General features: G+C 40.0%; 1 protein-coding gene across 10 annotated transcripts in view; it reads left to right on the top strand.

Annotated features, from left to right (window-relative positions):
• Positions 1 to 14,984, top strand: part of TAFA5 (TAFA chemokine like family member 5) — a 348,113-nt gene that overhangs the window by 165,377 nt on the left and 167,752 nt on the right. For all 10 annotated transcript variants that reach the window (XR_014160512.1, XR_014160513.1, XR_014160514.1 and 7 more), the window contains exon 2: positions 10,043 to 10,192. Coding sequence is in view for 3 of the 10 variants with exons in the window: in XM_081878135.1 (XP_081734261.1) it covers positions 10,043 to 10,192 (150 nt within the window). In the remaining 7 variants the exon portion in view is untranslated. The remainder of the gene's footprint in view (positions 1 to 10,042; positions 10,193 to 14,984) is intronic.

The raw sequence follows: 14,984 nt of genomic DNA, 5'->3' as shown, positions 1-14,984 counted from the left end.
CAAAAGTCGTTGGTCTAGAGAAAGGTGAGAAGGAGCATCTAGCCTGCAGAAGCTAGCTGGCAGAAAATGGGTGAAGAGCTCTTCCCCTTTTGCAGCAACCTACTTCATTTCTGTGCTGGTCCTGGAAGAAGGAGTTTCCTTCTGACAACCCACTTCATCTCTGCACTGAGAGCAAAGAAGGGAGATAGCATTTGTGGGACTTGCTCACTCACCTGCATGGAGATGAGTGAGCAAGTTGCCTATGTTCTTGTTGCCTATGGCTACTGCTTAAATAAGGTCTGGCTTAGATCATTTGCTTCATTTCCCACAGCATGTTTCCCCCTCTCTCTTTAGAGGATTGCTAATCTGTATGTTAACTTCCTTCCTTTTTAAAAATATATTTTTATTAAGTTTTACACAACAAGTTTAAATTCAAACATTAAACATCAACACCATCATTTAGGATTCCCTGAATCTTTTGACTCCCCTCTGTGCTTCCATGATTACCATTATCAATCTTTTCCCTCCCAACTGCTTCCCTTATTTTCTCTATTTTCATTTTTAATAATCCATTTTTACCATAGTTTTTCGTCCATTATAAACATTACTCAAATCCTGACAAAGTTTTTAGTTGTTTACTGCATCTGTGTGTTAACTTTCATCTCTATGATTCAAATGTGGTTTAACCAACCAGTGAGTGATACGTGAAACAGGTAGACATTCTCTCAACAGTTTCTGATTTTGGCTGTCAGAATGGGTCTTTAAAACCAAATATGCACAGGACTTGTGCTCAGTCTTTTTGAATGGTGTTGTTGAACTGCCACCACATTTATCACCCTGCTGGATTTCCATTTTCAGTGTCTATGAACTTTATCAAAGAGGTGAAAGAAGCCAACATTCTTCTTCTCCTTTTTAGTTCTATATGACTGTATCCTTCCTTTTAATTCCACTGTTTTCAACTTTTATTTGAAATGGACCATTATTCCTGATGTACATTTGGGTATGCCATCACATGTAATATATCTGGTATAGGGACGCGGATGGCGCTGTGGTCTAAACCACTGAGCCTCTTGGGCTTGCCGATCAGAAGGTCAGCGGTTCGAATCCCTGCGGTGGGGTGAGCTCCCACTGCTCTGTCCCAGCTCCTGCCAACCTAGCAGTTTGAAAGCATGTCAAAGTGCAAGTAGATAAATAGGTGCTGCTGCAGCGGGAAGGTAAACGGCGTTTCTGTGTGCTCTGGTTTCCATCGCGGTGTCCTGTTGTGCCAGAAGCAGTTTAGTTCTGCTGGCCACATGACCCAGAAAGCTGTCTGTGGACGACCTGAAAGCGAGATGAGCACCGCAACCCCATAATCACCTTTGACTGGACTTAACTGTCCAAGGGTCCTTTACCTTTTTACCTTATCTGGTATGGGTTAGTGTTTGTGGATGTTAGCAACAGGAGGATATTGTTCTGTTGCTTGCCCTGAATGTATTTTTGCAGGTAAAGTAAAGGTAAAGGGTAAAGGAACCCCTGACCATTAGGTCCAGTCGTGACCGACTCTGGGGTTGCGGCGCTCATCTCGCTTTATTGGCCAAGGGAGCCGGCTTCCAGGTCATGTGGCCAGCATGACTAAGCCGCTTCTGGCGAACCAGAGCAGCGCATGGAAATGCCGTTTACCTTCCCGCCAGAGCGGTACCTATTTATCTACTTGCACTTTGACATGCTTTCAAACTGCTAGGTTGGCAGGAGCAGGGACCGAGCAACGGGAGGTCTCCCCGTTGTGGGGATTCGAACCGCCGACTTTCTGATCAGCAAGTCCTAGTCTCTGTGGTTTAACTCACAGCACCACCCACGTCCCATTTTTGCAGGTAGCCATTGGCAAAGGTGTGTGAATGATAAAGATTGTGTACATTTGAATGCAGCTCCCGCCAAGGGTGTTTGTAAGTCCTTGAGCATGTTTCCAACTAGTATGTGCAGGGCCTCTCAAAATATGACAGTTAAGTTATTTAATTTGGTCTAATATGATTGTAATTCCACTGATAAAGTGGAATATTGGTAAAAAAATATAACTGAAAACCCTTTTGGAAAACTAGAAGTATGTTCTTCCTTTCCATTTACCCTGTGGAAGATTTCTGTAAATGCTTTCTGACTGCTTTCTTTGAATAATGCTACTTTGGTGTTAAAATTACACCTTAGTTTTAAAAACTCTCAGTACTTTAGGTATAATATTCTTTCCTTTTGTGTCTGGAGTGTATCTTCCTTTATTTTCTTCAGTTTTCATATACTGCTTTGATTAGGTGCAACCATACAAGTATATTGCAATACCTCATTTATGCTGAAACCTGTACGAGGTATGAAAATCCCTGAGCAGAATTTGTAATGCATGTATTTGAGCAGTGCAAACCTACCTTTCTTTGCTGTTGCTAAATTCTAGGGAGCCTGTAGGCCTGCTTTTGCTTCCTATGATTCCAGCAGTCATCGGACTCATTTGATTAGAGATAGCTGCATTCAGTTTTAAAATGGAATGGTAATAGAATAAGCTTATCTCATATCAGCTGTGCAGTTTTGTTGGGCCAAACTGACATAAATTTATGAAATCTGATGACAGTAGTAAACTGAAGCTGTCTAGCTCAAAATTGCAAAGGAAGCGATGGAGAAGCAGGCATTAATGAGCTGGGAAATTTTTCATCTGGAGCAGTAAACAAGAAACTACACATTTTAGAACTGGGCCTCAGATCGGAAAGCAAACGTTTATAAATACTGTACTGGACACTGCCAATAGATTGACTGCCAGTAGATTGTGCTTAATGTAACAATCCTTATTCTTGCAAATAGTCACATTGTTAATGCCAAGTATGTGATATGTGGGGTACGACATACCCCTCAACATTTCTCTGATGAAAGTTGGGACAACAGCAATAACAATTTTATTATGTATATCACATCCATCTGACTGGGTTGCCCCAGCCACTATGGCGTCCAACATATATAAAAGCATAATAAAACATTAAACATTGAACAACTTCCCTACACAGGTCTGCCTTCCAATGTATTCTAAAGGTTTTATAGTTACTTATCTCCTTGGCTCGGGAGTTGCATAACTCCATACCCTCCAGCATTTCTCCAGTGAATTTTTCCCAACGAAAAGAGGGACATTCTTGGATCAAATAAAAAACCGGGGTGGCTTCTGTAAATCCAGGACTATCCTTGGAAAATAGGAACACTTGGAGGGTCTGTGTATGGATGAGGAAATATCTAAATGTTGAAGAAGAATGGAATATTTTGTCAAATTTTCATGTTACTTGTACTGCACTCAGAATGTTCAAGCATTAGAAGTCCTTGTTGTTGTTGTTTAGTCATTTAGTTGTGTCCGACTCTTCATGACCCCATGAACCAGAGCACGCCAGGCACTCCTGTCTTCCACTGCCTCCCGTAGTTTGGTCAAACTCATGCTGGTAGCTTAAAGAACAACGTCCAACCATCTCGTCCTCTGTCGTCCCTTTCTCCTTGTGGCCTCCATCTTTCCCAACATCAGGGTCTTTTCCAGGGAGTCTTCTCTTCTCATGAGGTGGCCAAAGTATTGGAGCCTCAGCTTCATGACCTGTCCTTCCAGTGAGCACTCAGGGCTGATTTCCTTCAGAATGGATACATTTGATCTTCTTGCAGTCCACAGGACTCTCAAGAGTCTCCTCCAGTACCATCCTACTTATTCATTATCTCCACACACTTACTTTTGCACAGTGGGAGAGCAACAGGGCCATAGCTACTAGCTCATCCCTGACATAATGTTCTCATGGGCCCTACCTTACATGTAGATATGTCCACAGAGGGACAGCTATGTGCATGCAACTGTTTGTGTGTATAGAATTTCTGCTGCCTGGGTGACACACTGGCTTATTATTATTATTATTTTAATAGTACCCTTCACCCTAGGATCACAGGGTGGTTTACAATGTAAAAACACAGAAAAACATAGCATAGCAACAAACAAAAACAATCCCAACCCACCGAACAGTTTAAAAGGCCATAGATTATTTAATTAGTCAAAGGCCTAACTTAAAAAGATAGGCAAGACTACCACCAACTGGCTATCTTTCAGTACTGTGCAAATAGCGAAAGATGTCACCAGAACATATAGAATTCAAAATATCAGAGTGTCTGGTACCTGGCTACCCTACCAGAGCAGTGAGCACAAAAAGAAAGTAACTATAAAAATTTAACTTTCATATGTCAAAATTTCTTACCAGGTGTTCATAAAGGCCTGAGTCAGGGTTACTAATGGAATGGAAGTGGCTAAGTGGTTTTGCTTGAAAGAGATCAGTGAGCAGAATTGGTCTACGAGATGCGGACCAGAACTTTCTGATTTGTAGTTTCTTAGCTCTTGCGTACCCCCATTTTTCATACCTGTTGTGCTGTTTGTTTATGCATTAATCAATCAATTAATTAATTAATCAGTTTGGTCACAGCAAAATTCTCAACTGGTAGCCAGGGGTCTGTGAGTTGAATTTTCTTTCGGTCCATATTTGGGAGCCTAGAGGATCCTTCATCTTATGATGGCGATATCGCATTGGTAAAGCCTTGCAGAAGCCTTCTTTGGTGCTCATGAGGTCCTGCCCACAGCCACTGACATTCAGCTTGAAGCATCGTTTGGTAGACAATTGTGGGATGTGTGGGACTCTCACAACAGTTTGTCCAGTTTGCAGATGTGTCCACAGCCTCCACACCTCAAGTTGGCAAAAAGGCTGGGCAATATATCAATATATCATCCCAAACCAGATTGAAGTCCATATTGTGATACCGGTTTCATAATTTTTGACCTGGCAATGTATGGTGAATCATGATGTGTGTGTATGTGTGTGCTGTGAAAAAATCACAATGTGGGAAAAACTGTGAAGCCAGCCAATGCTTCTCTCGATTCCTGCAGCCCCTGTTATCTCTGCTGGCTAAGCTCTCCCCAGGCGGCATCGAATCACAAGAGCAGGCGTCAGCAAAAATCACGATGCAGGGAAAAACTGTGAAGTTACCACTTGCCTCTACATAAATCCATCCTTATATCAGACATGATGATATATCAGAATATCGTGATGTATAGCTGGTGATAAATCATGATGCTGAAAACCAGATATCGCCCAGCCCAAGTTGGCGGCCTCTGCTCTGGAGTGTATATGTTGTCCATGCATATATGATATAGGCATGCTTCTTAGTCTTCCTTAGGAAATCTGCAAAAAACCTTTATACAGTGGCTACTGGGATTCACTTCTTCATAGCAGATGTGATATCTGCAGGTAAAATTTGTTAGCAGAGAATTAGTCAAATGAACCTTTGTACATTTTGAGTTATAAAAAGAGCTTGTGTTGCTAGGCATCCAAATGACGGCACATGGAGAAAAATTACTGTGTGAGAGTGTAACATAAGGCTGCATGTGCAATTCAGAGAAATACATTTCTAGATTAATATAAAACAAAGTTGTTTTTTAAAGGTCTCTAGAATGCTAAGTTCAAACAGAACAGAGCCTCTTGCTGGCATAGGATCCTGTAAGAAAATGTTTCAATGTTCATTGTGCCTTCTATGACTAAACAAAGGTACCCCTCCCCGCAACAGGACAAAACTGCTTTCAGCCATCCAGGATTGTCCTGATAGTACCTCAAAAGGTAAAGGTAAAGGTAAAGGACCCTGACAGTTAAGTCCAGTCATGGACGACTCTGGGGTTGCGGCACTCATCTCGCTTTACTGGCCGAGGGAGCTGGCGTTTGTCCGCAGACAGTTTTTCTGGGTCATGTGGCCAGCATGACTAAGCCGCTTCTGGCAAAACCAGAGCAGCACACGGAAATGCCGTTTACCTTCCCACCGGAGTGGTAACTATTTATCTACTTGCACTTTGACGTGCTTTCAAACTGCTAGGTTGGCAGGAGCAGGGACTGAGCAACGGGAGCTCACCCCATTGTGGGGATTCGAACCGCCGACCTTCTGATCGGCAGGCCCTAGGCTCTGTGGTTTATTTTTTTATATATAAATATTTATTAAAATTTTTAAATATAAATGCACAAATAATAAACAATCTTACTTCTGTCACAAACATAGTTTCATCACTTCTTTGGACTCCCTCACGTCTCCCGCTCCCATTTACATCATTAAAAGTTTTTTCCAAACAAATTATCAACTTGTTTACAATCTCATATCCACTCATTCGAATATAATCTAGCAATTCTTCCAAAAAAAATTTATATTTTCTTTAGTCTCTCTTATCATCAAAATTTAAATCTAATTTAGTGGTGGCCAATTTTTTATAATCTAGCATCCTTCTTAACATTCAACCAAATTACAATGTTTTTGTAGATACATCTTAAATTTCTTCCAGTCTTCCTCCATTTTCTCTTCTCCCAGGTCTCGGATTCTGCCAGTCATCTCGGCCAGTTGCATATAGTCCATCAGCTGCATCTGCCACTCTTCCAGTGTGGGTAGATCTTGAGTTTTCCAGTTTTTTGCGATAAGTATCCTTGCTGCCATTGTTGCATACATAAAGAATGTTCGGTCCTAGGCTCTGTGGTTTAGACCCCAGTGCCACCTCCAGCCAATTGCCAATAGGTGCCTGGGATTCACATTTTCACAGGTACAGAATACAGCATATTCCTGATGATCTAAAAAAGCGTTATATTTGCCACAGAAGTGCATCACTGAGAAAGTTCTGATTACAGTGGTACCTCAGGTTACATACACTTCAGGTTACATATGCTTCAGGTTACAGACTCCGCTAACCCAGAAATAGTGCTTCAGGTTAAGAACTTTGCTTCAGGATGAGAACAGAAATCGTGCTCCGGCGACGCGGCAGCAGCAAGAGGCCTCATTAGCTAAAGTGGTGCTTCAGGTTAAGAACAGTTTCAGGTTAAGTACGGACCTCCGGAATGAATTAAGTACTTAACCCAAGGTACCACTGTACCCTAAATGGAAACCATATTAGAATACATTTATTGGGTTACAGCCAATAGTGTCCATGAACTATCAGAATGGGCATCTGTTTGCACAATGGAACACCCTCTCTCTCACTTCCCCAATGTCCCTTCCAGATTGCTCTGAAAGGTTAGTGAAGCATCTACTATTGTCATTTTATGTATTTAATGTGTGCATGCGCGCGCGCACGCGCACACACACACACACACACACACACTCCTGCCCAAGTATGGAGGGTTCTTATAAATGCCAGAAAGGTGGTATCTGCTCTGCCACGTTCTTGTGCAAATTCAAATTTCTGCTGCTATATAACTTTCAGCATATTGCAGATATTAGCATAACTGTGCGATCCGGTCTACTTCTGTATCTGCACCTGCACTTCATTCCTATTTTCAGATTTCCTGACGATTAAATGCATTCTGCCTGTGCAGGTTCACATAAATAAAGTTAACATTATATATTCAATCATGAGCCAATAACTGGGGGCTCTGTTCTGTCTTGCAGGAGGCAAACATAAAACACCTGTTTAGGGGGAAAGTTATGTTTTTATCGGCTCTACATTAAGAACCAGGACATAAACTACAATCTAACAGCTGCAACAAAGCAAACAGTACCATCCTCCATTTTTTGTTTTTTTTAAAGCTTATCGGTGGGAGGGGAGTTACTTTAAAAATAAATTAACCTAGTTAAACAATCCCTGCTTAGCCACCATGGTTAGAGAGCTCCAGCAGCAGTGGGACTTTGTGCGCACACTAGGAACTGAGCCCAGTGTTACCCAGGAAGCATGGAGCCACACATTGTGTTGGTGTAGGGTGGGCGGAGCTGAGCAAACAGACTATGGAAGCCAGTGATGGCCAAACACGGCCCTCAAGCTGTTTTGGGACTACAGTTCCCATCATCCCTGACCACTGGTCCTGTTAGCTAGGGATGATGGGAGTTTAGTCCCAAAACAGGTGGAGGGCCAAGTTTGGCCATCACCTTCTCTTACAGTGTTGTTTTGATTCTTTGCCTTTCTGAACTAGGTTGATTGGGTTGTTCTGTTGGTTGGCTGTTCCTATCATCATCATCATCATCATCAAACCTTTTATTGGCATCACATCCAAACATCCAAAACAAATCAATACAGAATTACCACTTCCCCAGTGGCACAAAACATTTGCTCAAAGAAAGGAGGCAGGACAATCTATTGTCACATCTCTAGGTCTCCAAGGAGATCAGATGTCTGCAGTGTATTTTGACAACAAAAAACCAAATGGAGATATTTAGCCACTAACTTGGTGAGCTCCTGATCATTCCCCGGTAATAGAAAATGTATGACCTCCAACTCTGGTTTCCATGTGGGGATGCAGAGTTGATCTAGAAATTGCTGACGGAGATCAGCATATAGTTCACAATTAAGAACCATACGTGTAAGGGTTTCCACCAGGTGGTCTTCACATGGGCAAGTTCTTTCTCCTTCCACCCTGCCTGAGAACCTTCCCCAAAGGAGGTTTGATGGATTTGAATTAAACCTGTCCAGTGAAAATGACCTTCTTTCTTGAGGGTTAAGCAGAAACTCAAGGTAATTGTGGTTAGTTTCATGTGCCCAAGAAAGTTGAAAACAAAGTGGGGAGCATGTTTTCTCTGCTGCTACTGTTAGTTCCTGGCACTCAGTATTCTAGTTCATATTATAGCATTGGCAGATGGTAGGGACATCGGTCACAAAAGTTCCACTGACCGCCTCAGTTGCTGTACCTTCTTGTTAAACTGTTGTAGCCCTGGGGAAAGAAAGGGGTCTACCAAAACTTCACTGTTCCTGTCATTATCCCTGTTTACTTGGCCACTTTGGGCAGCAATGTGTTGGACTTTCACAGGGCAGAGTTTGGGCGAGCATCCTTGGATACCTTTATGGTGAATGGCGAGACCAGGAACTAACCTTCTTGGCTTGGTAAGGATTACCTTGGGGGCCTACCCCCCTGAGAGTGGGTGGGTCAGGAAGGCCTCCCTATCTACCCTCAGGCATGATAAAAGGGGGGTGGTAGTGGAACTGAAGGCAATTCCCCTTTTCATGTAGCAAGGCAGGCTTCACCCAAAAGCGAGGTTCCCACACAGTCACACTGCAGATAATTTGTATAAATTTGTATAAATTTAAATAAGCATGCCCTCATGTTTTACCCAAACTTTTCTTGTGTCACGCCTTTTTATTTCATTGCTGTGGCCGCTACAGGCAACCCCAGATTTGTGTTGGAGTTGTGTTCTGGGTCATTGCGTGCCTGCACAAAATTGTGTGCAATTGAAATATCCTGCCTCATTCAGCTTCCATCCCTCCTTGCGCCACTCTTTTAGTAACATCTTTTAGTAACATCTGTTTCCAGGTGGCTTCTGTGTTCAGTGCTGTGCACATGTGCACAATCGCACACATATCCTTTGCGCCTAAAACGGGGTTTGCCTGTACAAGGTTTTCTGTCGATATATTTTTTTGCCTTAAAATTTTTTCAGAGTAGTAATCCTATTGCTTTTCTAAGTAGTAGTAATATAGAAATATTATGGAAAAGATCACAAGTTGAATGGGGCAATATTTTATTTCCTGAGTAATTCCTATTGCTTAGAATTGTTTAAAGCAATTACATATTTTATGCTGATGTTTTGTAACAGAAATAAGATTGAAGCAGAGTAATGATGAAGCTTTTAACTGGCTGCAGTTTGTTATTTTTAAACTGTACTGTGTTTCACCAAAGTTGTGGAGGTATGGATCCATAATTCCAGGTACTCTGGATAAAGGATAGGTAATTCTTAACATACCTCTTTTCCCTTTGAATATTTTTGTGCTTCTTGCACAAGTGTACTTGAAATACATCTTTTATTTTAATCACTGCTAAAGTAGTTCTTTCAACAAAGTAAAAGTGATTTGTTCCATGAAACCATTTATAGAAAATAGTTTTCTGACTGGTCCAGACTTAAAGTTTTCATTTGGCTAGCACAAGGAGAATATTCTAGTTACCTCTCTTCTTATTGTATCCATAAGCTCGTTTTCCATTTGTTGTGGAGTGCCTGTGTGCCTGCTACAACAATGGATTGTGACTTTTTTTTTCTGTAATAGAGTGGCTATGGTTCATTCAGTGACTATGGTACCTGTTGCTGGTTCTTTTTCCAGGTCAATTGGCTGCAGGTACATGTGAGATTGTTACGCTGGACAGAGATAGCAGTCAGCCCCGAAGGACTATAGCCCGACAAACAGCTCGTTGTGCATGTAAAAAAGGACAGATTGCCGGTACAACGAGAGCAAGGCCAGCCTGCGTCGATGGTAAGAGACAAAAGATCATTTAACTTAATATCCGCCCAACACGGAATTGGTTATCAAGCACTTTATTTGTTCAGATTGAAAAAGTGTCTTGTCAAATATTTGTGCAATCACCAGCCAAGTGAACATGTTGACCCGAGGATTACTCTGGAAATTCTTGTACACATTAACTGTGTGCCTCTAACAGGCAATTGACTCGCTTTCTCTTCTGGTCTGGAGCCTTTGTTTTCTGTTAGCTGATGAAGTTGAGAAATGTCCGGTCATTTCTCCATGGATCTGTATCTGTGGGATGGTTGTGCGTCAGTTCCATACCAATGGGCAACCAAGCCATGCTGTCCAGATGGCGTATTGGAACAAGCGCTGTATGTTTTCTCTGCCAGAATCCACAGACTTAGAATTGGTTTTGTAATGGTGTAGGAAATGGATGTCCTGCATTGCAGTACTATTGTGTTAAGAGAGAGATTGCTTCTCGAAAACCTTTCTATTGCTTCCTCCGAGCATCAAGAGCTGGGTTCACAGCCAGCCTAACTGACGTTGCTAGTTTAATACTCTACATCTTAATTTGAATCGTAGCCAACGTGACCACTCCTGCATGAAAGTTAATGTGGTTGGGGAGAGGTGGAAGTGCTGGTGAATATGACATTAGAATGGAACTGTTGTATTATACCTTATATTTCTGCTGCCCCTTACCTCATTAAAAACGTCATTCTGTATGATTCACTGCAGATGCAGTGTGTTGCCTGCAGCTTGCAAAAATGCTGATGTAGAGGGAGGATGAAAATATTTCACTTTGAGATCATTTTTATGTCTCAAATGAGCTGCTGTATTCCAACTAAGACACCAGTGGTGCAGTCAGCAGTGTAAGCCTGCTGATGAAAACTTACCCACAAACGTTCAGGTTGCAATTAAACTGAGATAAAACAGGACTCCTGTTATAAATAGACAGCATTAAAAATAGCATGTTTTGATTTAGGTTTTGCAGGGGAAAATACAAATGGATGCTTCTGTAAAAAAAGATAATAAATTCAGGTCTGCTTTGAAAAATGACTCACACTTGAGCCCCTTAAAAAAAATAAAAAATGCTGAGACTTCAGTACCATTTCATCAGAATTTGACTCCCCCACTGACTATCAAAGAAGACAGCACAAAGGGGATTTCATTGCCTGCCCACCAAGCTAAATATAAAACATCACATCCATTCTATTTTTGTGTTTTGCCTTCATTCTTGTTGGTACTCTAAAATCTGCTTGTTCTTTCTGTTTGCTCCATCATATTTTGCGATGGTATGTTTAGTTGTTTCCCCCCTTCCCTTTAGATTTAAATAATGCAGTTCTAAGTCAAAGATCTTAATAGGTCTACTAATTTTAGAATTGCATTTGATTTGTCTGGCATGTTAACTTGATTTATTTTTGCATAGTTTAAAGATTCCTATCCAACTTTTCCTCTAGTATACTCAGTTTATGATATATTTGAGTTCTTCTACCTGAAGATATAGATGCAGCTTTGGTTCAACCAAAGTCATTATGTGCTTAAGATTTAGATATGTATTAGTGTTGAGTGGACCCATGTTCTACATTTTCAGACTCATTTATTCTGTACCAATGAAATTTTATATATATATATATATATTAAGAATATTTATTAAGATTTTACAAAGTCATAAATACAAAAATACATAGTAAAAGAAAAAAGAAAAAACTCTCAGACAAAAATACAAAATACAGAAAACAAGAAAAATAGAAAAAAAGAAGTTAAAACAAATCCATTTTTTATAACTTTAATCTCATTAGCTTGTTTCTTTGACCTCCTCACACCTCCTCTTTTTGTATTCCCATTAATATAATCAAATCAGCAAATCCTTACCCTCTTTCATTAATCTTAGCTCTATATCTTAACATATTATAACTCTATATTTTCACCCATTATCAATTCATTTTTGCATACTCTTTTTAACTTTGTTGCTAATGCCACTTATTTTCAATCCAACATCATTTTAACATTCATTAATTTTACAGTGTTTCTGCAGGTAGTCTTTAAATTTCTTCCATTCTTCTTCCACCAACTCTTCTCCCAGGTCTCGGATTCTGCCAGTCATTTCCGCTAATTCCATATAGTCCATCACCTTCATCTGCCACTCTTCCAGGGTGGGTAGATCTTGTGTCTTCCAATATTTTGCAATAAGTATTCTTGCTGCCATTGTTGCATACATAAAGAAAGTTCTATCCTTCTTTGGCACCAATTGGCCGACCTATTTTGATTTAGGATAGATTTTGTTATGAATTCTGTTCTTTTATTCCCATCGTGCATGTTATTTATTAATACCCTATTTGGAAGTAAACTTTATTACAACCAATATAATTTATAACCAAAAATGTGTATCAGATTCTGTGTAAGTTGTCATTATAAAATATTTATCAGCATCATTTTCTTAAATAATTCAAATAGTGAACTCAAGCGGCTTAGTGTCTATCAGGTTGGTAGTAAAGAGACTACCTCAAATCAGAATATTGATTAGTGCATAGTCAGGGAACTCCCTAGTTATTTAGAAGGATGTAAGTATGTATAAGTAACCCTGAAATGACCTGATAAGGACTTACGAATCTGAAGAATTTAGGGGTTGTTGATGCTATAAACAGTTGAGCCTGTAGCAATGATAAATTCTAGAGCAACTGAACTTGTTTGATAGAGCTTCAGACTGCATGCCAAAGGCAGGGACTTCTGCCTTTATTGTTACATTTTATTTAGGCAGAGGGAGAAACCCACTGCTGCACCTCACAGCTACCATAAATTCTGAATTTAGACTTTTTTCCCTCCCTTTGTACTGTTTTTGCTTCTGCCACAGGAAGAAGGGCTGTAAAGGTACTTGAAGTCAGAAAGACAATAATCTAGCCATTAAGTCTGATTGAGAGCAATTGAGACAGAGAATGTCAATGCATATGTTAATTACAAGAACAAATTAAACTGAAATGTTTTTAAATATATATTAAATTAAGATGAAATAATGAACGTAACATTTTTAAAACCATAGTGAATTGGTATAACTTAATAAAATTAGATAAGGTTTAAAAACCATAGTGAATTGGTATAACTTAATAAAATTAGATAAGGTTTAAAAACCATAGTGAATTGGTATAACTTAATAAAATTAGATAAGGTTTCTGTAACTATAGTCAATTCACTAAGCGGTCATTCTTGCTAGAGCAGCATACTGTTAACAAAATAAATAAAATCAGAAATAAAGCAAAGTAACAAATAGTTGTTATTAACATGTCAAAGGCAAACATGTAAAAGTAACCTGCCATCTTCAGAGTGTCATTCTTAGTGTCATGGGATATTTGACAACATGTGTGGACAATGCCTTTTCAGTTGACTAGCATTCCCAACCTAGATTTGTATTCATAACACTTCATAGTTCATTTCAAATCAGTGGCGTAGCGTGGGGGGTGCAGGGGGGGGCGGCCTCACTGGGCGCAACATCTGGGGGGTAGGGTTGGGGGCGCAAATCCATGGGTTAGGGGGCGCAAATTACTTGCCTTGCCCCGGGTGCTGACAACCCACGTTACGCCACTGTTTCAAATCATGGTTTACCTCAGTGTTATACAACAACCTCTTAAATACAGGACTTTTATAGGTTTGATTCCCTGTTGAATCTCTGGTTTAATATTCACATATGTTAGTGTTCACATCTGATGACTAGCACATTTTCACTTGACACCAATTTTTATTTTTTTAGACCAGAATGTTAATCACATTACCTTCAGCTAATATTATTTTCTCTCCCCTCCTCCCACACCCAGTTATCTTTGAAAACTTACAGAGAATAGTTGGGGTCAAAACTGATTGTGAATGAATCCTAGTTCACCAGACTCTTACAAAATTATGGTGTGTGTGCTTTTCGTTGTGTCCTTGAAAGGGAGAATGTAAAATATGTTGCACTCTAAATATAGAAAATAAGAGCAATACATAATTAAATTAATGCACTGCAACTGTGATCCATGAAATAGTTACAGTTGACACTTGGATTTTAGCCATTCTAATTGCATTGACTTCAATGGGTGCAAATTGTTTTAAATTAAAGCACCGTGGCTTAAATAGCTTATCTTCAGTGAGACTAAAATGGCTGCACTCCAAATACCCTGTCTTAGTGTATTCATGAGCTGAGCTGAATAAGTACAGTTCTTATGACTATAAGAAGTTTTATGGATTGGTATCCGTTAAATTCCTGAAAATACTCTGAATGTACTGTAGGAGATCTCAGCCTTTAAATGTCATCCTACTTAAGATATAAGGCTTCTTAAGATTATAAATACCGAATTTATAGTGTGTGTTACTGCTTTCACTGGATATAAATCTAGCACAAATAAAACAAAAAAGGAAAGATCTGATGGATTTGTTACTAGCATGGTGTTGGCTGGTGGGGGAAACTTTAGGAGACAGGTGTTTGTTGCTAAAACCTTGGGATTATTCCATATCCGTATTCAGACGAATAGGCTTGGATAATTTATTTCAAGACAGAAGAGCTAACTAGTTTCAGTAGTTATTGGCCTTATCATATAACTGTTAATTAGGAAACTAATTAGGTATTGCGTGTTCAGATCCCGAGACCTCCCCAATAAATAAAGACACATTCGACTCAAATTTTTGTTCTGGTTTTTGGCAGAATTTAGGCCACAACTTTATTGATTACAGATAAGTGAGTGGTTGCATAGGCTCTGGTTCGACTAGCTCCCTACGCCCATGGTAGGTAGCACTGACCTAGGGTGCATCATAGGACAGCTAATGGTAAACACCTGAG

This window comes from Podarcis erhardii, assembly GCF_964252035.2.
Source record: "Podarcis erhardii genome assembly, chromosome: 10".
Taxonomy (NCBI): Eukaryota; Metazoa; Chordata; class Lepidosauria; order Squamata; family Lacertidae; genus Podarcis; species Podarcis erhardii.
This window is presented reverse-complemented; position numbering and strand designations above follow the sequence as displayed.